The sequence below is a fragment of the Sceloporus occidentalis genome, unplaced genomic scaffold, assembly GCF_023333645.1.
Source record: "Sceloporus occidentalis isolate IW3139 unplaced genomic scaffold, rSceOcc1.0.p SCAF_14, whole genome shotgun sequence".
Lineage (NCBI taxonomy): Eukaryota > Metazoa > Chordata > Lepidosauria > Squamata > Phrynosomatidae > Sceloporus > Sceloporus occidentalis.
In genome coordinates, this window is record NW_028316994.1 from 9,594,203 (window position 1) to 9,620,032 (window position 25,830).

A 25,830-nucleotide genomic window follows, 5' to 3' on the forward strand; every position below is an offset into this window, starting at 1 on the left:
CAGCGGGGCGGAGGCCCTGGGTCCAGCCCTGCGCCCTGGGTCCTTCTCCGGCGGGGCGTTGGGACCCTGCTGCTCCAGCCCGGGATGGACGATCTGGGTAAGGACGGAGGAGAAGAAGACCCGGGCAGCGCTCCCCGGCTCAGTCCGTGCTCCACACCCTCCTCCTCCTCCTCCTCCTCTTCTCCTTCTTCCCCATCCCTCCTTTCCTCCCCTCCTCTCTTTGATCTTTCCTTGGCAAAGCTTCGGTTTCTTTCGTCGACATTCTCGATCCCTTCTTTCCAGATCCTCAGCGAGTGGATCCCTCCTTTTCCACCGCAGACACCATCATCCCCTTCCTCTCTGTCTCTTCTTTTCCTTTGCTTTTCCAATTCTCTCCTTCATTCATCCTGCCCTCTTCCCTGCAGGACTTTCTGCTCTTCTCCTCCTTTTTTCTTTCTTCCTTTCTTTTGCCCACGCCTTACTTTCTCCCTGTTCCGGCGCTGGGCTCGAAAACTCCTTTTAGGCCAGCCTGGGAGGAAGGGAGGGAGGGAGATATGGCTCCTGGCTCTTTTTTTGGGGGGGGGTGCCTTCAAGCCCTTAGGCCGAAACCCTTTCATGGGGTTTTCTTGGCAAGTTTCCTTCGGGGGGGGGGGGTTGCCATTGCCATCCTCTGAGGCTGAGAGAGTGTGACTTGCCCAGGGTCACCCAAGATTTTCATGGCTGACACACACACACGGACCACACATTACTGTGTATGTAATGTATGTGTGTGTGTGTGTGTGTATATTAGAATCATATATAAATGTGTGTGTGTGTCTGTATGTTTGTATATGTGTGTGAGTATATATATATATATATATATATATATATATATATTTGTGTGTGTATATATATATAAATATGGGTATGTGTATACATATATATAAATGTATATATGTGTGTATGTATGTGCATATATGTTTTTGTATATGTGTGTATATAAATGTGTGTGCATGTGTATATATGTGTGTGTGTGTATGTTTGTACATGTGTATATATGTGTGTATATGTTTGTGCATATATATCTATATATGTGTGCATATGTGTGTGTGTGTGTTTGTGTGTATAATATGTGGGTATATATACTGCATTAGCTTCCTTCAGCTCTTCCTTCTTTGCCCGAAGTCCCCCAGCGCGTTCTTCCTTTCCACAAGAGACCTGAACCCAAAGCCCAGCTTGGCTACTTAAACAATGGAAACCCCCCTCAGCTGGAGTGTAGTAGGAAAAGTGGCTTTGCAAAGCACTTCTGGGGCAGCTTTTACTTTTCAAACACGCCTCAGGAAGGGTAGGTAGACAAGCAACAAATGGGGGGAAGGAGAAAAGAAAGCAGCGTGTGAACACCTTTGCGTGTCTTGCTCCAGACTCTTTCTTTTCATCCACCCCACTTTCTGTTCTTTCTCCCTCTGGATACTTTCTTGGGGAATGGGCAAAGAAAAGCAGAGTCTGGAGCAAGACATGGAAAGGCGTTCATACGTTACGCCTTCCTTCTTGGCCCCTGGGGTCCTTGGCCTGGGCCTTCTTTCCTGCTTCTTCTTCTCTCCTCAGGCCTTGCTATGTCCTTTTTTGCTGGCGTGAGAGGAATGGAGGAACCCAGAGACTCATTTCCTTGGCCCTTCCCATCCGGAGCCAAAAGGAATGTATTTCTCAGCGTATTCCTGTGGTTTTGAGGCATGGCTCTGTGGTGGCTCTCTCAGGCCTTGAAGCAGAGGAAGGAGAAGACTTAGGGGGCTTTGCAGTCTTGGACCCCTGTCCCAGACCCCTATTTGAGCCTCTCAAGGGGGCACAGCTGCCTACAGACACGCATCTCCAGCTGCCTCAAAACAGGCAGGAAAATTGCATTGTGTTGCATTGCGTTGCACTGCATTGCATTGCATTGCATTTCTGTGCCGCCTTTCTCCCAGAAAGGGACCCAAGGCGGCTCACATATTAAAACCATTTCAAAACTTTCCAAATGAAAATGTTAACATATCCAGTCTAGCCTTGTGCCAGGTTCCCAAGCCAAAACTAGGGAGGGAGATGGTGGTGGCATCCTCAAGCTCTGGGCGCTAAGTGCTGGGTTTGCACAGAAGTGGCACACTTAAATAACTTAAATTATTTCTTTAGTTTGTCCATTATGCTGAAATATAGTGAAAAAATCCCTTTCAGCACTTGCATTGTGTCCTCAAGCAGCCCATTGCCCAACACATTGGCTGTCCTTTTTCCTTCTGAGAAGCAAACATGCCCCTGGCTCTGGGTGCGAGTCTTGTTTGTTGCTGCTCCTAGGAAAAAAGAACTTCAGCAGGATCCTTCCTATCCCCCTATTTGCAGTGAAGACAGGCTGCCAAGTAGATGCATTGCTTGAAAAGGAACATCCAACCTGGTGTTACTCAATGGGCTTCTAAGTCCTGCTCAGAATGGAGGACATGTTGGAATTCTTCCTGGACAGAAGGTTGAAATGGTGGACATGTCCTGGAAAAGGAGGACATCTGGTCACCCTGGTCCTAGTTCATCTGTACCTATGCCCCTCCCTTTTTGCCAACTCCAAAGCACAGAGGAAAGCAAGAACTTGGGGCAACTTTCTATTAATCCCATTAATCTCTCATTCAGTTCTGCAGAGAACATGAACCCCAAGACAAATGTGGGAACTGGATGAACCAACACCAGTTCTCTTTAACCTAATCCCTCCCCATACACTTTAGAGAACCAGGATTGTCAACAACAATAACAACAACAACAGCCCTGCTCCATATTGGCCATCTTCTTTCCCAGTCTCCCCTCCAGCCCACCCTAGAGAAAAGCTAATCCAGTGGTCCCTCCACATTCACTGGGCTTAGGGGGTGAAGGACCCCCTGTGAATGTGGAAAAACTGAAAATTAGAAAACACTGTTCGTTTTACTTCAAAGAACAACTCTCTAGGAATCTCCAAGTCCTCCAGTGCAACTCTGTGGTCATCATCTGCCAGAGGTTGATCACAGAATCATGCTGGATGACCTACAGATGCCTAGAGAAATGGTTTCTTTAGGAACTTTTAGGTTCTCCAGCAGAATTCTATGGTCAGCTTCTGGTGGTGCTAGATGGATCTAGTGATTCCTAGAGAGAACACTTAATCAAAATGGCAAATAATCAGATCCACAAAAGTCAAAGCCCCAAATGTGGAGGGCCAGCTGTATATCATACCTAGGAATGTTGGTTCCCAAAGAGTTTATGTTCAAGATGTGGCACCTTCTTTTTATGGGACAGAGATGACTGTTCCACCACACCTCTGCTTCTGGCATGTATTTCATGCTCAATTGTTTAACTGAGCTCAAAGGCATAGATGTTGGGATGGAAAATCCAGTGTGCAAAGGGATCTTGTAGTACCTTTGAGACTAAATGAAAGAAAGAAGTCGATACCATGAGCTTTCATAGACTCCATGCCTTTCATAGACTCCATACCTCATGCTACCGATTTCTTTCTTTCAGTTTGTCTCAAAGGTGCTGCAAAAGAGTGGTGTAGTGGTTTGAGTGCTGGACTAGGACTCCAGGTTCAAATCCTTGCTCAGCCATTGAAACCCACTGGGGCAACCCTGGTCAAGTCAGTCTCTCTCTCAGCCTGAAAAAAATATTGCCTGGAAAATCCTAGGATAGGGTCACCATAACTCAAGATTTGTCTTGAAGGCACATTACAACAACTACAAGAAAAAATTGGTAACAGCTGGAGTTGATCACAGGGTGTATCCTTCACAGATTAAAGTTTGCCACCTATTCCAAGTCCTCCAGATGTGTTGGGCTGAGTGAGTGTTGGCCTATAACTCCCATCCTCCCCAGGTAGGATAGGAGCATTTCGGATGGAGGTGATGGGAGTTGTATTGCAGTGTCTCTGGAGTGCACCAGGATCAGGAAGGCAAGGACAAGTCTTTAAATTTTGTTTGTATTGGGATGGTGGGGACTAACTTAGAATATTTAGATTGTTTTATGTGTTGCTTTAAGTTTTATTGTCTTAATGTTCTACTTTTTACATTGTTCAACAGATTTTATTGTAAATTGAGCTGCCTAGAGTGTATATCTTACAATTTGGTGGGGTAGAAATATATTAATTAATTAATTAATTTAAAAGAGTGCTGAAAAGGAAGGTGGAAACCTCTCCCCTTTTCAGGCCTTTTATTTTCTTGCATGTTTGTGGGTGGAAGTGGTGTTTTATCTGTTATAAGCATGCCTTGGGAAAGCAGAGATGTCTCAAATGAGGACGTTGGGTTGCAAAGATATGTACCTTCCAACTACAACAGTTCTGACTGATCCTCTGTCATTCCAGTTCTTCAGCTGCCTTTAAAATGTTCCACTTCCTATTTCCTCCTCAGTTTACTTCAGATGCTGCAAAAGTAGTTTGGTCTCATTTAACTTCAGGCGGAGAGAGGAAGGTGTGGAGTCTTGCCCTTCCCAATAGGCTCTGGCAAAAGCAAACTGCTGCACTGCTGCAACGTCTCCTAGCTTGTGTGTTCTTCATTAATATATTTTATCATCTTGACTACACATATTTCAGTTTTCATTTGTGAAACACTGGAAGTTATGCAGTTCTGATTTTATGTGCCATTCTGCTGGGAAGTAGGGGGCAGACACAATTCACCCAGATAGAGCCCAATCCATCAAGCCAGCTTCAGTCATTCCTAAAGGGGGGCTTTGGGCTAGTAATTGTCTCTCATCCTAGTGTGGTTTACAAGATTATTGTGCAGAGGGAGCAGACTTTGGCCTCAAGCAAGAGAAGGCAGCAGAACTAAAATGCAATAAATGAAATGTTAATTGTAATCAGTAGGGACCGTGGAAGAGGGGGATCGTGCCGCACGCTCCTTGGTGTGCATTTGTTTCTTATATTCAGCTCTAAGCACTGAAGTGCCTGCTGGATCAATGAAGGATTAGGATGAAGCTGGGTGATCTTGTGTGCCCTTTGTTCCCAATCCCCCAGTTTGGCCATTGGCATTGAAGTGTCATGCTCTTAGGGAGGTTATAAGGCTGGGTGTCACCTCTCTCTTTCCCTCTCCCATATCCCTGCGCCATCTCCATGTCTCTTATCCTCCCCTCTTGTATGTTACATTCCTGTCTCTCTCCCTCTGTGGTTTCCTTCTCAGCCTTAGACACATTTCTACCCTGTGACATCAGCCAGAAAGTGGTGGAGGGAAGGAGAGAAAAGAAAGAGCGAGAGAAATGCTCCCCCACCCTCTCCTTCCTCCATCCCTTTGATTCTTCCCTCTGCCTTTTCTAAGTGTATCCATCTCAGCAAGCAGCTGGAATAACAGTTAAACATTCAATCTGTCTCATTAGGGTCTTCAAATTCTTCTCTTCTCTGGACACCCTCTCCTCTTCTTTTGGCCTAGGATGACCTATGGAGGGGAGGATTAATCCAGCTGTCTATCCACACAACCTTAATGGGGAAATGAATAGGGTGGAGAAAGGGACAGGAAAGGGGTGTTTTGACAAGGGGTGCAAGAGTACTGTGTGACAAGGTCTGGGTTTGGGGAGCAGTAGGTCATATCATGCTCTCAGCCTCAGGTGAAGGCAATGGCAAACCTTATCTGAACAAATCTTGCCAAGAAATCCTACCATAGGGTCCCCATAAGTGGGAAACTACTTGAAGGCACACAATAGCAAACAACAAAGTGGTGATGGATGTGTGTACGACAGTGGTTCCCATACTTTGGCCCTCCAGATGTTTTGGACTTCAATTCCAAAAAGCCAGCTTCCCCAACAGTCAGGAATTCTGGAAGCTAAAATTCAAAACATCTGGAGGACCAAAGTTTGGGAATCACTGGTGTACGATGAGAATGCTTCTGTTCAAATGAGGGAGATTACTGGATGAGGAAGGAGGTGAAGGCAATACTAGATCCTAACAGATGATCCTCTCAATTGCAGAGCGGATCAAAGGACTCTTATCCCTAGAAAATTTTTGATGGGTTTGGAAAGGATTTGTGTGTCTGAATTCAAATAGGCATGGAAAGAAAACTGTGGATGTGAGGCTGAAATATTTGATGTGCAGAGTGGAGATCAACTGTAGATGCGAAAAAGGACTAGAAATCTACTGGATCAGGCATCAATGAATTATTGAGGTTTATTTAGCATTAAGAGCCAAGTCAATCTGGTCTTCTACAAAGCTGCTTTTCTTTGACTATTGAACAGTCCCAAAAATGTGAGAGTGTCTCTTTGGGAGGGATTTATTATAATTGTGACTGTGTGGTTGAAACAGAATGCTAGCTATCTGGAATTGGGAATCCACACAGGCCTAGATTAGAATGGATCTATGGAAATCAGTCTCAGTTTAGGGAGCTGACACTAATGCCAAATAACCAAAATGCTGTAAAGGATCTGTGGGGGAGTGTGTGGGTTTTGTGTCTGAAATGCATTTGGGCTGCATATGTGAACTTTATTTCAAAAGAGAAATGTTTTGGGTTTTTTAAAAAACAATTTGGCCCACAGCAATGCATTTTGTTCTGGCCTGGTGTCCAGAGCAAGGAAAAGTTACATTTTTGGGCTACAGCTTCCAGAATCTGTTTCTCCTTTGGCCATGTAGCTGGGGTCCAAAAAAGTAGTTTTACAAAGCTTTCAATATTAACATGTACTAATTTGTTGTTTTAGGTTAAGCTGCTGCTAATGTTTATTCTGTAGCATCCACAGAGTGTTTGGTAGAGTCTGCACAGACTTGGAAGTGGCACATTCCTTGCCTTAGATAGAACTTACAAGCTAAATCAAATGAAATTGAAAAATAGGATGGCAAAAGGCTGCCGTGGATATTTGGCGGGGGTGGTGGTGGTATTAACCTGAGCTGTGTATCACTGGGTGTGTGATGACAAATGTTGTTTTTTTATCCACTGTGGCCTTTTGGGCTTCCATATTCCTACAATGCAAAGGTCTTTGTCAAATATAATATGGTTGGCCCTCTCTATCCACAGATCTTTTATCCATGGATTCAAGCATCCACACAATTTTTATCATGGGTTCCATAGCTTGAAAATATTTTAAAAATATAAAAATTCCAAAAAAACAAACCTTGAGTTGTCATTTTATATAAGGGACATCATTTAACTATCCATTGAGAGAGAGAGAGAGAGAGAGCATTTAATGGGACTTGAACATCCATAGATTTTGGTATCCATAGGGTGTCCTGGAACCAAACCCCAGCAGATGCCAAAAGCCCAGTATATGTTGTAGTAACTATGGGTCTAATAACCATACCATGAATTCTTGAAAGGTCACTAGTTCTGTGGATTTGTGTAAGAATTGTTGTTATGTATCTCTGTTGCTTTGCTGTTGTTGTTATTATTGTGTGCCTTCAAGTTGTTTCCGACTTATGGCAACTCTAAGACAAACCTATGACGGGCTTTTCTTGGCAAGATTTGTTCAGAGGAGGTTTGCAATTGCTTTCTTCCAAGGATGAGAGTGTGTAAGTTGCCCAAGGTAGATTTAATGGCCAAGACTTTCTCAAAATGCTAGACTAGTGATTCCCAAACTTTGGTTTTCCAGGTGTTTTGGACTCCCAGAAGCCCTATTCTAGCTAGACTGAATATCACAAACAAGAAGGCAACAAGTGGCCATCCCAGGACAGAATACAACAGTCCTCTTGAGTAGGACTGGCCCTTTTGTGAGTCAGAGTGAGGGAGGCATCTCAGGCCGCAGATGCTAGAGAACAACAGTGGCAGTGTTTCTAGTGTGCAGGAATGCCACACAAACTTCCCTGGCAGCTCATAAACTACCCTTCAGGTATGGTGGCACAGGGCACAGTCCCATCCCCAGTTCTGAAATAAGGCCTTTCCAGACTAGGTTAGATCCATTAGATCCATTAGACTTGCCTCCCCCCTCTGTTGATACCTCTATTGATACCGATACCAAAATTGACTGATACTATCGCCCCCATCCCTCCCTCCTCTAGAGGAAGACTCATTTCTTGCACTAATCTGCCCAAAATTTCAGTGTATTCCTATTGGACAGTTTGAAATTTTTGAAATTTAATCTCTTTTTATGGGTTGATCACTGTTTTTATGACTGGGGGGGAGGGTTGGGATTTTGGGGTTTTTAAATTGTAATTTTTAATTGTTTGATGTTTTATTTATACTGTTGGAATCCGCTTTGATTCCTTTGTGAAAAAGCGGAATACAAATAAATGTTGTTATTATTATTATTATTATTATTTTGCTGTCAGTCCAGCCAACTTTGCCTCAGACCGCACTATGTCTTTCTGCGAGGGGAGCTGTCCGTCCTTCAGCAACCAACCACAAAGGCATAACAATAATATCTATGCCACTGGGACTTGACAGTAGGCCATTTAGGTCTCACTCAACCTTCATTTAATGCCTCCACAGCAAAAATTGGTTAACCGAGGGGTTATGGGTATTCTTTTTTTTTATCCCGCCTTTCTCCCAAAATGGGACCCAAGGCGGCTTCTTGTAATAGCCAGAGCTTAATGTATGGTGCTACAGTGCTTCATATAGCAAGACACTATTCATGGGCTTTTCCTTTCCACCACTTTCTTCTGCAAGATGTATATAATATTTGCTGAACCATACGCTCCCAACAGTTCCAATTTGGCAGGGATAGTCTGACATTCCACTTTTTCAGCTGCTTTTAAAATGTCCCAGTTTTTCTCTCCTTCTCCCACTTTCCCCTTTTGTCTTCAACATACTTCAGTTGCTGCAAACTGAGTTCAAAATGCAAAAGTAGTTTGTACTGTTTTAAATTTAGCAGGGAGGAAAGTAGGGATCTTTGCCCTTTCCAGTAGATGCAGGCAAAAGCAAATGGCTGCAGCCTTTCCTGGATTGCATGCTCTTCCTTATTAATATCCGTTCCATCTTGACCACATTCTAATGTCACTTGGCCACATGTGTCAGAGTTTCAGTCTGTGAAACATTAGAGGGTATAACCAGCCTCACAGGTTTATTGTAAGGTTTAATAACGTGTACCCAACACTTAAAAAGAAAAGAAGCATCATAAGAACTTGGAAGCATTGTTTCCCAAATTGTATAGTGTGCAGTTTGTCTAGGAAACTTAAAAAATCAGGTAGGAATATCCTGCAGAAATATTACATTAATGGGTTTATTTTTAAAGGAACAGCTTGGAAAGTATCTATTTTGGGGCAGGCGTGTTGAAATTGACACACTCCAGATGTGTTTTAATTGTGCTCTCAATCATTTTGCTGGATAGGGATGTTTAACACATCTGGAGCATATCGGGTGGGGCAATGCTAATTTTAGTCTCTTTTAAACATTAGGAGTACTGTCTCAATATCTTTAATATTTTACTGCTGTAGCCAGTAGCTGGCTTTGAGAACACATGGGAATTGTGCTAGTATCTTCTTCTTCTTTTTCTTCTTCTTAAACATACAACCCCTTTCCTGGCATCTTGGGATAAACTGGCTGAGGCTAGAATGATTAACAGATTGGTTGTCCTAAATGCCTGCTATGATCTGATGCTTACAGAACTGTTGGATTTGGGGAACTCAAAAAGCCCTCTGTAGAAGTCAGTCTGGGTGGGAAAAGAGGGATTGTACAAAAGAGGGATTGTGTGGAAGGGAATGCATGTTTGCCTGCGGGAGGAATGGAAAGTTTAAGTAAATCTCTCTTTCTGCAGGCAGTGGCTGAGAAAGGCAGATAACTAGCACACGTGTATAGCTGTGCAGAGTTAATTCTGAGGTCAGGATAGCTTAACATGTCATCTGAACCTGGAGTTAGAGCTTGGAAAGTTATTATTTAAAAGCAGTGTATTTAATTATTCATTACAATTTTTTGAAAGTTCTGTATTGTTACCATACCTTCCAACTGTCCCAGGATGGCCCCAAACCAAGCTGATACCTAGCTTTTAATTTATCATCTTAAAAACATGTTGAATTATTTTATACTGAAAACACAGCATAATTTAACATTCTTTTAATAGATGCCTTGTTTGTTTACCTGGGAAACGTAACAAAAAGGTGCTGAACAGACTATGTATTCAGCTCATTCCTACTGGTGTATATCATGCACAGAATATCAGTCTGTGTGAATAGAAATATAGGCATACCTTCCTATTGTTCCCCATTTGACAGGCACTGCCCCAGTCAATCTGCTGTTGTCCCACTTTTTCAGCTGATTTTTAAAAGTCCCAGTTTCTCTCTTCACCTTCTAATGCCCCCCTTTGTCCTCTAGCATATTTCAATTGCTGCAAACTGAGTCCTTCAAGGTGCAAAGGTAGTTTGCAATTAACTCAGCAGAAGGAAGAGGAGAGATGTGTGTGGGATCCTGCTCCCCCTCCAGCATTTTGACAAAAGCAAACTGCTGCAGGCTTGTGTGGCCTTCCTCTTTAATAACTTTTACTATCTTGAACACTGTAGCTTGGCCACATGTGTCCTGGTTTTTATCTGTAAAATGTTGTGGTGGCAATGTTTTTCACACCTGACCCCCTTCTTACAATCTCCCACCATTAATCCCATTCTATGCCTGTCCTACTTTGTTTTTTGTGGGTTTTTCAGGCTATGTGGCCATGTTCTAGAAGATTTTCTTCCTGACATTTTGCCAGCATCTGTGGCTGGCATCTTCAGAGAATGCTTGCCTGGAAAAAGGTGGGTATATATATACTGTGTGAGCCTGGGAATGCAGGAGTGATTTGCATGCGTATTGTTCTGTGCTGATGGCTGTCCTCAGGCTGGGAGGCTAATGCAAAAGAGGATTAGTGTCTGCTAATTGGTGATCATTATCTGCTGGAAAAGCCCCTGACTCTGGGTGGTTTCCTATTTGCATTTGCTGAATCCTTATTTTGCTATTCCTCAGGACTGGTAGCCAAATTTTGTTCACTTTAAGGGTTTCTTCTTTCCGGTTGAAATTATCCAGATGTTTATGTATTTCAATGGCTTCCCTGTAAACATCCGGATAATTTCAGTTAGCAGACACTAACCCTCTTTTGCATTAGCCTCCCAGCCTGAGGACAGCCATCAGCACAGAACAATACACATGTAAATCACTCCTGCATTTCCAGGCTCACACAGTGTGTGTGTGTGTGTGTGTGTGTGTGTGTATACACACACCCACTTTTTTCCAGGCAAGCATCCTCTGAAGATGCCAGCCACAGATGCTGGCGAAACATCAGGAAGAAAATCTTCTAGAACATGGCCACATAGCCCGAAAACCCCACAAAAAACGATGGATGCCGGCCATGAAAGCCTTCTACTTCACCTGTCCTACTTCTTTCCAGTGGACTTATTTGTTGAAGGATTTTGACCTCGGTGCATATTCTGCTACAGGGACATTTACTCATCTCCAGGATGTACAGTGCGTCCTCGCCTTACACAGGGGATCCGTTCCGGATCCCTCCACGTAAGGCGAATTCCGCCTATGCTCGAGCCTCATTGGAAACAATGGGGCTCGTGCGTGGCGGCGCAGGTGCGCGCGGGGCGCAACGGTTGCACGCGCCCATTCAATTGAATGGGACACGCTGCCCCTTCCGCCCCACGCGCGTGCCGCGGCTTGAGCGCATATGCTCAAGGCCGCGTATGGCGCACCCGCGTATGGCGCGGGCGCACTGTACTGTTCACAGTAGTGATTAAGGTCTTCCTGGTTTTCAGTGTTGCTGACTTATACTGTATGTCTATAGTTTGCTTTACTCCATCCATATAACTATTTGAATATACAGTTTTCCATGGCATTTTGCATTATGTGTTTGCTAGTATCACTACATTGTGGTTATTTACATTATATTATGGCTAATTTTCCCTATTATGGAGTCTTGTTTTAATTCCTTTGGGATGTTGTTGTAATAGAGCATATTAGATGTGTTATATTCTCCCTAGCTATTTCCTCAGTGTTTTCTGTGAAACCCTCCAGTCATGTTTTCTTACTTCTTTCCATACCAGATGCTCTCCTGGCCGATCTGGAGACGACGACCTCCCATATCTCCAAACGGCCAGTTCTTCTGACAGATTCTGGTGGAGCCTTGAACCAAGACAAGAACCCAGAATCCAAGCCAGCTCCTCCACCTTACAACCCTCAGCAGCAGGTAAGCACTGGGATGGTGTTGCTGTTGAGAGACAACCTTTGAGAGAATTGGATTTCTCAGTGAGTGGCTTCCTCCCTCTAGTAAGAGCACCAGACATGGCATGTTAAAACGGTGGTGAAAGGGATTGTAGGAACAAAGGGAAAAGTTGACAGATGTCATCACTGGTTTGGGAACAAAGATGGTTGTGCCTTTGAAGGCAGAGCCTCTGTCCATATAATGATCGAATAACAGGCAGCGATTGACAGGTTAAACTTTTCTAGGTGTGAAGATTAAATGACAAAAAGTGGCCTCTTCATTTCTATAAGTTTGTCATCTGTTGAGGAAACTCAGCCTTGATTTGTGGGGGAAAGTGATAACTGTAATCTCAGTATGATACGAGTTAATCCCAATTTAGTAGAACATTGTGGTGCACTATGATACTAAATGTAGGTTAAAGGGGCTTATCTTTCATGTCAGAGACTCTTACACAAGGATTTCTGTTTCTTAAATCATCCTGTGAGGTTAAGGATAGATAAAAGGTATCTATAAAAGGATAGGGAGCCACAGTTGCTGTCTCTTTGAAGGTATCTACACATACACATGCAAATCTTGATTCTCTCTGTGTGTTTTCCTTGACTCAGGCTGGCTTTCCTTTGTTTTCAGAACTCATTTCACAGACATAAGGACCAGTGGATCAGACAAACTATTCTGACATCACTTTCCTGCCCTCCCTGTCAATTCAAATGGGCTGTTTCCCTTTTCATTTAAAAAAAAAAACAACCCTGGATGTACATTTATTAAATGTATGTTGTGCCTTAATGAAAGGAAATCAATTTTTTTAAAAAAATAATTTGTGTTGAATCTTTGTTGTTTGCATGCATTTCGAATGCATCCGATTAAGTTTTGGGTGCAGCTGCCAAAACCCTCACTTAACCCAGAATGATCGATCTCAGTTTTCTCCCCTAGTTTTTCTAAAAGATTTGCATTCTCGGTTGTGTGAATAATTGAAATGAACTGACCTGGGATAAACCGGGATGAAACTCTGCATGACTTGAACATGTTTCAGATACATCCATGTCTTCGACTCCATCTTTATTCGAGTCTTGGCATGTGTGAGCAACACAATTAGCAGAGATGCACAGAGACGTGATTCCATTGGGTGAACAACAAACCCGTACTGCATGAGTGAGATTATTCACATAGTCACACTAAAAACAGCACTGTCCTTTCAACCTGAGAAGTTGAAAGTGGTTTCACTTCCCATGGTACATACACATACTTCATTTGACTTGGATCAAATAATTTTTTCAGTTTTCTTTTAACAAGAGGTAAACGTGCTGATCTTTACATGAGGGAAATGTGGAGTTGCATCCACACTGCAGAATTAATGCAGAATGACCCTAATTTGACTGTTATGGCACAATGCTATGGAATTCTGGGACTTGTAGTTTTGTGAGATATTTTCCTTTTCTGTCAGTGAGCTCTGGTGCCACAACAAACACAACTCCTAGGATTCCATAGGATGGGGCCATGACAGTTAAAGTGGTGTCAAACTATATTAATTCTGCAGTGTGGCAGTAGCCTGGGATGAACTTTCACACCAGATGTAGCAGTCCTCTTTTCCACAGTGCTTCCAATACTCAACAAAAAAGGTGTATTTGTAGAGCGTCTGCTATTCTAGGTTGTTCACAGTTCATGTGTGTGTTTGTTGCTTAGACCATGAATGTTCCAGCAAATACCTGTTTCTCCAGTACAGTGTGATATATACTGTTTTACCTATAGAATCATAGAATCATAGAGTTGGAAGAGATCACACGGGCCATCCAGTCCAACCCCCTGCCATGCAGGAAATCCAGATCAAAGCATCCCCAATAGATGGCCATCTAGCCTCTGCTTAAAGACCTCCAAGGAAGGAGACTCCACTACACTCTGAGGGAGTGTGTTCCACTGTCAAACAGCCCTTACTGTCAGGAAGTTCTTCCTAATGTTGAGGTGGAATCTCTTTTCTTGTAGCTTGCATCCATTGTTCCGGATCCTGTTCTCTGGAGCAGCAGAAAACAAGCTTGCTCCCTCCTCAATATGGCATCCTTTCAAGTATTTAAACAGGGCTATCATATCACCTCTTAACCTTTTCTTCTTCAGGCTAAACATCCCCAGCTCCCTAAGTCGTTCCTCATAGGGCAAGGTTTCCAGACCTTTCACCATTTTAGTCGCCCTCCTTTGGACACGCTCCAGTTTCTCAATGTCCTGTTTGAATTGTGGTGCCCAGAACTGGACACAATATTCCAGGTGGGGCCTGACCAAAGCAGAATACAGTGGCACTATTCTCTTGATCTAGACACTATACTTTTAATGATGCAGCCTAAAATTGCATTGGCCTTTTTAGCTGCCGCATCGCACTGTTGACTCATGTTCAACTTGTGGTCCACTTGGACTCCCAGATCCCTTTCACATGTAGTTTCATTCAGCCAGGTGTCCCCCATCCTATATCTGTGCATTTCATTTTTCTGCCCTAAGTGCAGTACCTTACATTTCTCCGTGTTGAACTTCATTTTGTTAGCTTTGGCCCAGCTTTCTAGTCTATTCAGATCTATACCTCCCATTTCTTTTGTCTCAGGTTGGAACGACCACTATGCCTGTTGACTCTCTTCCAGTATCTACCCTACAGGGTGGAAGTGACAAAGAACACCTGTACAGGTAAAGGAGGGGCATTGGTATGTGTGGGTGGGTGGTTATAATATATATGTTATGCAGCAAGTGTTCTTTTGTGAGCAGGGATGTAACTATGGTGGTTTCTAGACCGCCAAAAAGTACGTGCTCGGCACATACTAGGGTTACGAAAGGGCGTCCCTTCCGGACGCCCTAACCCTAGTACATGCTGAGCATGTACAAAATGGTGGCGCCCATTCTACATGGGCGCCGCCATTGGGACGTCACGACCGTGCCGCCTCCAAACAGAGTGGCGCGGAAGTGACATGCTGGCGCCACACGAGGGTGTCTAGGGCGCCCTTTCCATGGTGCCGGAAGGAGCTCCGAAAAGGAGCTCCTTCCAGCTTTGCATCGCTGGGCGCAGCCTTTAGATGGTTGCGCCAGCGACGCAAAGCAGAAAAGGGCCAAGCGGCCCCTTTCTTTTTGTCCCCACTGCCGTTGGGTGTCCTTGGGGCATGAAGCCCCAAGGACACCCTTTTCCAGGCTGCGGGGAAGCGGCTTTTTGCTGCTTCCCTGCAGTCTGGAAAGTGGCAGATCGGGGCCTCAGAGGCTGCCGCTGTGGCAGCTGAGGCCCCAATCCGGCAGGGAAAGGGGAAGGTACAGGCCACCCCAAAAGGATGGTCTGTAAACCGCCAAAGGTATGTGTGTGTAAGTTGAGGCTGGAAAAGAGTGCTGAGAATACCATGGATGGCCAAGAAGACAAACAAATGGATCCTAGAACAGATCAAGCCTGAAATGTCCTTTGAAGCCAAGATTATCAAATTAAGGCTGTCATACTTTGGCCACATCACGAGAAGGCATGATTAATTAGAAAAGACAATAATTTTAGGAAAGAGGGTAGTAGAAAGAGAGGAAGACAACATGCCAGATGGATTGACTCAATCAAGGAGGGCATAGGCCTGAAATTGAGAATAGGGGGCCTTGAAGATGTCTCCTCTTGGGCTGCATCCGTACTGCAGAAATAATCCAGTTTGACACTACTTTTACTGCCATGACTCCATGCTATGGAATTCTTGGAATTGTTGTTTTGTGGAACATTTAGCCTTCTCTGCCAGAGAGCTCTGGTGCCATAACAAACTAAACTTCCTGGAATTCCATAGCATTGTGTGGGGGCAGTTAAAGTGGTGTCAGACCGGATTATTCCTGCCATGCAGATTCAGCCATAGGCAAATACTGAAAACACAGACACTTTGAACTAGGCATGACCTGGAGGGAGCCACACCTTTTAACTTTTGTTTGGGAGGGACACAAATGTCAGAAGGATGGAGAGAAGGAGCAGGGGCAAGAAAGACGATTACGAAGGCGTTTGGCCTCTCTGGGAGCTGTGCCCAGCTCCACTGGCCTCGTTCCAAAACTTCCATTAAGCCGAGGGATCCTATAAATAGCTACCACCCCTCTGCTGCCTGTTTGCAGCCCCTTTTCTCATCCTCTGTGGAGCTGACTGGTGCCGCATCCATCTCCTTGGGGTGTGGCAAGAGTACTATGCTCTCACTCCGTGTGCTAAGTTCAGCATGGCTTCTCTACACATCCCTCTTATGACCTCATCTTTCTCTCTCACTTGCATCTCCCAGCACTGTCTGCAAGCCACGTTCACCCAAGCCCAAGGAAGGTGGGCCTCCACCTTTCTCCTCCTCCAGCGGGGTGCTTGGAGCTGGGCTTTGTGAATTGGACCGGCTCCTTCAAGAACTCAACGCGACCCAGTTCAACATCACAGGTACAGGGAAAGTGGCAGGGCACTGGGGAAGGGAGAGCGTATTGTATTGTGTTGGTTTATTTATACCCTGCCTTCTCCTCCACCTCCAAGCTGGGACTCAATGCAGATGTAAATGGTGCTCATTGGGAGTTGACTTTCACAAAGAGAGATACCAAAATTCATTACGTGAAAAAGAGGACAGAACCCTTGTACTTCTAACAGTTGTGCAGAAGTGGGAATTTCATCTGGTGTAGCTTGCATGAGAAACTGTAGTTGTTGTTAACTACCATCAACTCGGCCCCAACTCGTGGTGACACTGTGGATGAGACGTCACACACACCTGGCTACAGTGGCTGAAATTTGTCTTCCACACAATTTTTCATGCTACAGGCATCCTGTCTCCTTTTTTCAGGTGGCTACACTCAATGTATCACTCGAGTGTCCCATGCCAGGAATGTACAAGGGATGGCTTGTTGCTTTCACCATGTGGGATTTTCTTGGAGGGAGGTGAGGAATGGTTTGCTGTGATCCATCAGTGAAGCTGTTTTTGTGTTTTTCAACCTTCCTGGAAACTGCTTCCCCATATTTGAATCTATTTTAATTTTGATTTTTATTATGTTTTTAACTACAGTGGTCCCTCCACATTCGCTGGTGTTAAGCATGAAGGACTCCTGTGAACATGGAATAACTGCAAATTAAAAAAAACACTATTCGTTTTACCTCAAAGAACACTTCTCTAGGAATCTCCAGATCCTCCAGTGCAACTCTGTGATCACCATCTGCCAGAAGTTAATCATAGAATCACTCTTAGAGGACCCACAAATGCCTAGAGAAGTGTTTTCTCTAGGAATTTCTAGGTTCTCCAGCACAACTCTATGGTCAACTTCTGGCAGAATTACGCTGGAGAACCACAAATAATCAAATCTGCAAAAGTCAAAGCACAAATGTGGAGGGCCAACTGTATATTGTAATCATTTATATTTGTAGTCTGCCTTGAGTTTCAGTCTTGGGGAAAAGGTGGTTCAGCAGCAACAATAACTTGTACCACAATATTGCTCGCAGTGGTTTCATTTCAGTTTCAAATGTTTGGGAACCATAGGCAATGTTTGTCTTCGTTCATAGTTTTTAGAGTTTTCTGGCAACTTGTGTTCCTGTAGATGTTCCTGCAGATTCCGCCATTACTCACCACTGGCCATGGTTGCAGGGATTGATGGGAGTTGCAGTTCACCAATCTCTGAAGGGCCAGAAGGGGTCCACTGCTGATTTAAACCATTCAATTGCATGTTCTGGGCCTTGGAGATTGTAGAGGTCATCCTGAGGCTGGCTGCTTATCAGTTGGGACTAAAAAATAGCTTTGAGGATCTTGCTTCCTGCTTGGTATTTGTGGCACCACTCCTTTGATTTTGCATATCTTTCTTTCTTACTTGCCTGAGATACTCTTAGTACCTTTGCCCTGGACTGCCCAGAACTATTTTGGCACCAGAGACAGAATTGTAGATTGTACCTTCCTTATTCTATCAGTGGTGGACCCCTTGTGGTCCTTCAGATGAGAGAGAAACTGCCTAATTGGGACAGATGGAGAGTATGCAGCATCTTCTACCAAATCTGAAAGCAGCAAACCAGATTAATGTAGCCAAACAGGTCGCATGACATGCACACCTCTGACCTCGAGCAGAAGGGAATGGCCTCCATATTCAGGAGGAGAAGCCAAGGGGTTGTCAGTCCTGTCTTCCAGCATGTGCTGCCTAGGCTACTTGCCCCCCAATGGCTTATGGCAGGTCTAGCCCTGTCTGCACGCAGAGGGGACAGTAGAAGAATGGATGTGGAAGCACATCAGCTACACCTTTCCCATTCAAACCTCTTAAGAGGAGAAGCAGGTTTTCCAGGTTGTGGGCTGGCAACCTCATGCAAGTCATCGGACGCAACTTCCAAGCAGGCTTGAGCAAAGAATGTCTAATTTTAGAAATGAAGGACCAGTAAAGAAATGCCATTTATGACAACATGCTCTATTGCAGGAAATAGCAAAGGCCCATGGGAGCATGCAAAGCTGCTGTTTCCAAACAGAGGATAGACCTATAGCACAGAGTACAGGGAACACAATAAATTGAGGGGTGTTTTCTATAAACTGGTTGGTTTCCTCAAGGGGGGGGGGGCAGCCCTACCATTAGGCCATTGATTTGGAGTATTATAAAATGGGTAGCATGTGGTCCTTTTGTTATTATTAGACCCAAGGAAAGATACTTGCGGTATCTGGGTGACCAAAATGATACAACCTGACTTTAAAAGTTTACTTTTTAAACTACAGCTCCCAGAATCCCCTAGTCAGCATGGTGGATGGTGGATTGTGGTTCTGGGAGCTGTAGTCCAAACAAATAATTTTTCCAGACTCTAGTTATGTCATCTCACTTTTTCAGCTGCCTTTTAAAAGTCACAGCTTCTCTCTCCTCTTCCCAGTTTACTTCAGCTGCGGCAAACTGAGTTCAAAGTGCCAAACTAGTTTGTAACTCAGTAGATGGGGAGAGCAGAAGCAGGGGCAGGATCTTGCCCTTCTATGCAGACTGAGGCAAAAGCAAACTGCTGCATTCTCTCCTAGCTTCTGTGTTCTTCTTCATTAGTAGCTTTTGTCATCTTGACTATACTCTGCTGTTACTTGGCCTCACATGTTTCAGTTTTCATCTATGAAATGCTGAAGGGTATGATGTTATTCCATTGCCAGTACTAAAGGTGGCAATTCATTCAGCTGCTCCTCATAGAATGGAAGAAGGGGCATTATCTTATTCATCATGTCAGGGAAGAAATTATTTTAAGCTGGCCATGTGCCTTTCTGGCTGCATGTGGCAAGGCTAAACCAAGTCTTGTTGTCTACACCAGGAGCGGCAAGAAGGGGTGGCTTCAAAAATGCATTTACTGACCGCACCTAGGAATTTTTAAAGACAGTGGAAAGAGAAATTCCGTATCCATCCTAAATATGCTTTTTTCTTATACAGTAGTGATAGGAAGATAACTCTGTGCATATTCAGAGGCACCGTTGTGTGCCTTCAAGCCGTTTCCGACTTATGGCAACCCTATCATGAGATTTTTCTTGGCAAGATTTGTTCAGAGGAGGCTTGCCATTGCCTTCCCTGAGGCTGAGAGCATGTGACTTAGACAAGGTCACCTAATGGGTTTCATGGCTGAGCGGGGCATTAAACCCTAGTCTCCAGAATCATAGTCCAATACTCAAACCACTACTCCAGGCTGGTTCACATGTTCCATAGCTGAGCCCTCTTAGTACTGTAAGTAGCTCTGAGGCTGCATCCACACTGCTCTGCTCTGGTGCTGCAACAAACTACACATCCCAGAATGCGTTAGCATTGAGCCATGGCAGTTAAAGTGGTGTCAAGCCGGATTATTTCTGCAGTGTGCATGCAGCCTGGGAGTAAAGCACTGCTTTCAAGTGCCTTTCTTGCTCTTAAAATCACAACAGTGCTGCCCTCTGATGCCAAGGATTTGAAATGACAACGAATTAACATTCTGTTATCTCTCACCTTCACTTCTTTTCCTTCCAGATGAAATAATGTCTCAGTTCCCATCCAGCAAAACCCCGAGTGGCGACAAGGGCAAAGATAGGCCAGAAGATTCTATAGATGGCAGTTCTCTATCTCGGTAAGTGTATGGTCACTAGGACAGTGAGGTAGACTGACTGCAAGCCAAGTCACTTGCTCCAGGGGCAAACTGCATTTTGGATGCAGAGAAAACCTTACAAATGACTGTTTCCATCCTATTAATCTTCATGCTATGCAGTTTGATTGCTCTCCATTTTCTCAATACCATTTGTATAAGAATCTGGATCTATAGATTCTATGGTTGGCAATTCTTTATCTTGTAAGGAGACTATCACATGGGGAAAATCAGGGGATTACCAAGGCATTTTCCTGGGAAAGTTGTGTGATTGCAGCGAAGATTTTCAGACTATGTCGCGATCTAAGAGAACTTCTCCCAGGCAGAACCAGGAATGCTCCAGCAACAAAGCATTCATGGGATTTCCCCGTGAATAGTTTGTTGCTGGAGCATTCTTGTTTCTTCCTGGGAAAAGTCATCTCAGATTGTGGTATGTGTGAAAATATTTGCCATGATCATGCAACTTTCCCAGGAAAATGACTTTATAATCCCTTGATTTCCCCCCATATGACAGTCTCCTATGTGGATGGTCATTGAGACAGTGAGGGGGACTGATTGCATGTGAAGCCATATGCTCCTGGTGTCTCTGCATTTTGGGACCAGACAAGAAACCTTTCTTAGAAGTATCTGTTTTCGTTCTAGTGCTTTTCGTGGTGTACAAGTTTCTTCCTTTCTAGTGAGAATCTGAAAATGTCATCAAAACATAGCTTCCAACATGTCGGATCTAGTCTTAGGTCCCTTCCAGATTAGTCATAAGAAGCATTACATTCTTGCATTATCACTCCTGGTTTTGCTGGGTGTTACTGCTTCCCCATCTACTTGTTCCATTCTTTTGGAGGCTATTCGTAGCAATTTCTTGGATCTGCACTAGGTAGTCCTTTGGTGTGAAGAGTAAATTTTCTACTTTCTGCATGCTGATTTTTTCTAAAAAGTCATTTTGTAATGCAAAAGTGATATTTTTTCTGATGCACTGTAACAGTAGAACTCTTTCATTTCATTTTAAAGAGGAACAGAGGCAGGTGTATATAATTCTGATATATATCAGAACTGAAAGGAAACAAAGAGTGAGAATAAAATGTTGCAGCTTGTGATGGGATTTGCCAGAAAATAGCCTGGGATAACAGAAATGTTGCAGTCTCCTCATATGTTTGCATGGTGTGGAAGAGCCCTTAGCCATGCTTAGACCAGATTCGCTGAAATTAATGAAACAGGTAAATCATGCCTAATTTATGTGCCATTATTTTAAGTGGTCTAAGTAGAGCTTGGAAAAATTATGTTTGGACTGCACCACCCAGAATTCCCCTGGCAGCATGGCTAATGGTTTTGTCTGTTCTACCACCTAAGAAACATCTTGGATTTTAAAGGGTCAGATAGAAAAAAGGAGAATTCTCTCAGCTGCAGTTTTTCACATCACTCCTGTGTTGCAGGAGTAGGAAAGGTGGGGAGGATTGGAAGAATTTTCCCTTCCCTTGAGGAATTTTACTTGGTAGTTGACTACAAAAGTGCAATTTGAACTCAAACACTGTATCTTGTAAACCTAAACTGCCACTAAAGTAAAATATGTGTAAAATAGCTAAGATTCAGATTGCAATTGGGAGAACCACGTCAACCCAGTCCCTTCTCCCCATATACCTCTGACAGTAACTTTATTTCCAGGTCAGCAGCTCCTTCATCTGCAAAGCCATCTGCCACATCTGCCACCCTGGAGCTGGACAAGCTCATGGCCTCTCTGTCGGATTTTCGGGTACAGAGCAATGTAAGTGTTGGGTTTGGGTAGCTGTGGGACAGACGAAAGGAGAGGGGAGAGGAGGTGGTTATTTTTAAGGGCTTTTTATGGTGTAACAGAAGCAACCTACATGTGTTGAATTTGGGTGCAGCAGAAATCAGTATCCAAGAAAATCCTAGGACAGGATCTCTAAATCAGTCAGCTTGAAGGCATGTAACAACAAGAACAAGAAGCTTGGTTTTGCATTTGAGAAACAATATGGTAACTTTTTCCCTCCTGTTGTAAAGCAGAAAAGACAGATGCTGTTTCATATTAATATCTAGAAGAGGATCATCTACTCCCTGCAGTTTTGTGGAAACTGCTGCTGGCATTTTGCGCCATAGGTTTAGAAAATTTGTTCCCAAAAGAAGAAATAACAATTGAGTTACCATAGTCCCTGTATATTTTCCTTATTTGTTCTATTGCTGTTTATCCTTAGGATAAAATCTGGCTGCTTTATTTTAGAAAGAAACTGAATGAAGGGGATACATCAGTCCAGACAATGTAATATTGTCCAAGTAAAAAACCCAGAAAATGACATAGGCCTTTTTCAGAATGCTTGTGATGGTTTTGGACTACAGTTCCCAGAATCCTCTAGGCAGCATGAGAGTGTTGTGGATCAGAAAAAGGAACCTTTCCAGATTCCACTCTTGACCATATCTAATGTGTGGTCCCTTATGTTTTAGCTCCCAGGAGCGTCCTCCACCACCACAGTGGTATCACCACCACCTGCTCCTGCACGCTTGTCTTCAGCGCAGCTACCAGTGGTCTCATCCGTCTCCCCCAGCTCCCCTGCTGCTCCACCACAGACGTCTCCAGCCCAGCCAAGTGGGAATCTGGACAGCATGCTGGTGATGCTGGAGTCAGATCTCAGTCGCCAAGGGATTTCCACCACAGCCAAGGGGCTGTGTGCTTCCTGTCAGAAACCCATTGCAGGGCAGGTGAGCACCATCTGATGTGGAGGACATACATCCTCTGAGTATCCTGATTAACCTGCTTTCATCCCATTTTTTCAGCTGCTGTCCAAATGTCCCAGTTTCTCTCTCCTCCGACTTTCTACTGTTGTCCTCAGTTTATTTTAATTGCAGCAAGATAAGTTCAAAATGCAAAAGTAGTTTGTACTCAGTTAACTCAATAGGGCTTCACCCAGCAAGGGGGGTGGGGAAGGAGAGGGGAGGAAGCTTACTTTTCTCAGTTGGCCCAGGTAAGAACAAACTGCTGCTTCCTCTTTTAGCCTGTGTGTTCTTTCTCATTAATGCCTTTTGCAGTTTTGACCACACTCTGATGTTGGTTGGTCAACATGTGTTACTCTTTTCAATCAGTCTTCTAATACAGCAAAACTAAGGATTGTTGGGGTGGTGGTAAGGAAAGGGAGAGTGCATTTTTCAGGTATATGCATGGATTAGAGAAATGATGCGATGTGTAGATTCTTGCCATTTCCTACTGTCAAAGGATACTCACAGACACTTCCTGGTGTCTCCAGCTGTTCTGTTACTTCTGTTCTGAGAAGATTCTAACAATTCCTTACTCCAGAAGAGGGCAAGATAGGGCCAGCATTCTTGCAACTTCTACTGCTCCCATTTGTTAGTGGCACTAAAAAAAAGGGCTTGCCAGATTTTCAAGCACTTCAGAAACCAGCCTGGGGCTCCAGGGTTGACTCAGTCTGGCATCCTTCCGTAGGTTGCTAAAATGAGTACCCAGCATGTTGGGGCGATTAGCTTACACTTTATAAACCACTTAGTACATTGTTGAGCGATATAGAAATGTACTTACTATTGCTATTGAGAGGAACTCAGGGTAGAGAAGATTTGTTAGTAGAATTGTTGTTGTCAGTATTATGTGGAATCCAGTGTGTCTGTTCTTTGTTTAACCTGATCTGTCTGTTCCAAAACCTCTCTTTGTCCAGGTGGTAACAGCCCTGGGCAGCACCTGGCACCCAGAACATTTTGTCTGCAGCCACTGCCAGAAGGAGATGGGGGGCAGCAATTTCTTTGAGAAGGATGGTGCCCCTTATTGTGAAAGGGATTATTTCCAGCTCTTCTCTCCCCGTTGTGGCCTTTGCAATGAACCCATCCTTGATGTGAGTTGTTCTCAGCTGGGCTTTGCTCCCTAATGCAACTTTGAGCAAGTTGGATATTTAAACTAATTTTCTGAAGCAAAAGTTTACTGTAGAATATGTTCATTTATTTCACTTTTTCTTTCTTTCCATATACTAGATTGGGGTAGGATGGGGTGGAGTGGAAGAAGAAGGTCTGCTGTTTCCCTTTTCAGGGATACCTAGAACTGTTGTCATTATAAGGTGTAAAGAAACTAATGAAGTGCTCCGAAAAGACTTTGTTAGAAATACAGTCTAGAGATATGGCAGCCTCAAAATAAACCAGTTAAAAATTTCTGTAAGTTATACATCTCTGCATCTAACCCAAGAAAATACAGCCATAAATGTAAGAATGTAGTGCCAAGTAGTAATAGACAAAAATAATCTTGGTGGAGACTTTGTGTAAGGAACAAGAATAGACAAAAGGGGGCAAGCCTGGGACAAGCACAGCTGTAGTATCCTGTTTGGTGTATTGTTAGCAATTTTTTAGTTCCTCACAGACACTGTCTCTTTCCCTCCCTTCCCTAAATCTGCATCTGACTCATTCAGAAAATGGTGACCGCACTGGATAAGAACTGGCACCCAGAACACTTCTGCTGTGTCAAGTGTGGGCGGCCCTTTGGGGAGGAAGGTAAGTGCAGATGGCCTAGCGATTTCAACCCTAGAACTGCAAACAAGGAAGAAAAATAACAGACACAAACTTTTATTTGAATACCCACATATTTGCCTTTTTTGAGCAGTGTTGGTGGGTTCAAAGGCCAATTTTGAATCCCTGTCACAATTAACAAAATTTAGCAGTATGGCAACAACCTGTGTGTGGAAAAAATCCTACTTTTGATTTCCCTTACATTTTTGTTCTAAAACAAAGTGCCTCCAGTAGCAGGTGTCTTGTTTTAGAGACGAATTGGGCTCCCACAAGCCTCCAGAAAACATGATTCTCCTTTAAATGAAGCCACCCATTTTAGGAGTGCTTGTTTTAATGCTAAATTATGCTTGTTTTTACTGCATAGTGCAGATTTCAGGGGCTGGCAGACATTGTGACTGCAAACACAGCCATTTGGGTGCTATGTGGATGACATTGCCAGCTGGTCTTGTGAATATAAACATAAAATTCTTGGAGGAAGCAAAACAAGCTGTGCCATTCCTTGTTCCAGATTAATGCAAGACTGTGGCCCACCAGTGTGTGTGTGTGTGTGTGTGTATGAAACTGGTTCACAGAACTGCCACGCACCCTTACCGTAATTTAGGGCTGGGGTGTGAACCCTGTGCCCCCTGGCCTTCCCTTCTTGTTCCACCCGAACAATTAGTCTTAGGGGCAAGTCTTATTCACATAAGTGGAGCCTTTCCCCTCTAAGGTTAATTTCTCCATGGAAGCAGGAGAAGAAAGTATCCAAGTGCCTCCTCTTACAAATCACCACTGAACTCCATCCTTTTTGCTTGCTTTCTTGTCCTCTGCAGGCTTTCATGAGAAGGATGGAAAGCAGTACTGCCGCCAGGACTTCTATGAGCTCTTCTCCACCCGCTGCCAGGGATGCAACCAGGCCATACTGGAGAATTATATCTCGGCTCTCAATGCCCTATGGCATCCAGAGTGCTTTGTCTGCAGGGTAAGCATGTGCATTGCCAGGACTGATGGTAAGGTGTACAAATGCATAATAGAAATCCCATTGTATGCAATTTGAAGGCACACAAACATTTAGGAGGGGATAAAAGATGAAATTCTGTACAATATATTCTGCCTAGGAATCCCTAGGTCCTTCAGTGCAACTCTGCCAGACGTTGACCATAGAGTCACGATGGAGGACCTAGAGATTCCTAGGTAAAACACTTCTTTAGGCATTCGTAGGTCTTTAGGTATTTATATAATGCATTAAGCACTGTGTTCATAGCTGCCTCTGCCTGTGTTTTCTCTCTTTCATTGGTAAGTAAGTACACAATTGAATTCTG

The 25,830-nt window shown here is 43.9% G+C and overlaps 1 protein-coding gene across 2 annotated transcripts in view; it reads left to right on the forward strand.

Moving 5' to 3' along the window:
- Positions 1-25,830, forward strand: part of TGFB1I1 (transforming growth factor beta 1 induced transcript 1) — a 28,232-nt gene continuing 2,402 nt past the window's right edge. Inside the window, exons 1-10 of one of the 2 annotated variants that reach the window (XM_089480583.1) lie at positions 1-97; positions 11,840-11,982; positions 14,579-14,658; positions 16,242-16,384; positions 19,912-20,008; positions 21,680-21,779; positions 22,475-22,729; positions 23,695-23,868; positions 24,433-24,514; positions 25,342-25,490. In XM_089480583.1, the coding sequence (XP_089336709.1) occupies positions 85-97; positions 11,840-11,982; positions 14,579-14,658; positions 16,242-16,384; positions 19,912-20,008; positions 21,680-21,779; positions 22,475-22,729; positions 23,695-23,868; positions 24,433-24,514; positions 25,342-25,490 (1,236 nt within the window). In that variant the 5' untranslated portion in view covers positions 1-84. Of the gene's footprint in view, positions 98-11,839; positions 11,983-12,624; positions 12,765-14,578; positions 14,659-16,241; positions 16,385-19,911; positions 20,009-21,679; positions 21,780-22,474; positions 22,730-23,694; positions 23,869-24,432; positions 24,515-25,341; positions 25,491-25,830 lie in introns of those variants that run through there. The other variant, XM_089480584.1, reaches the window with a different exon arrangement.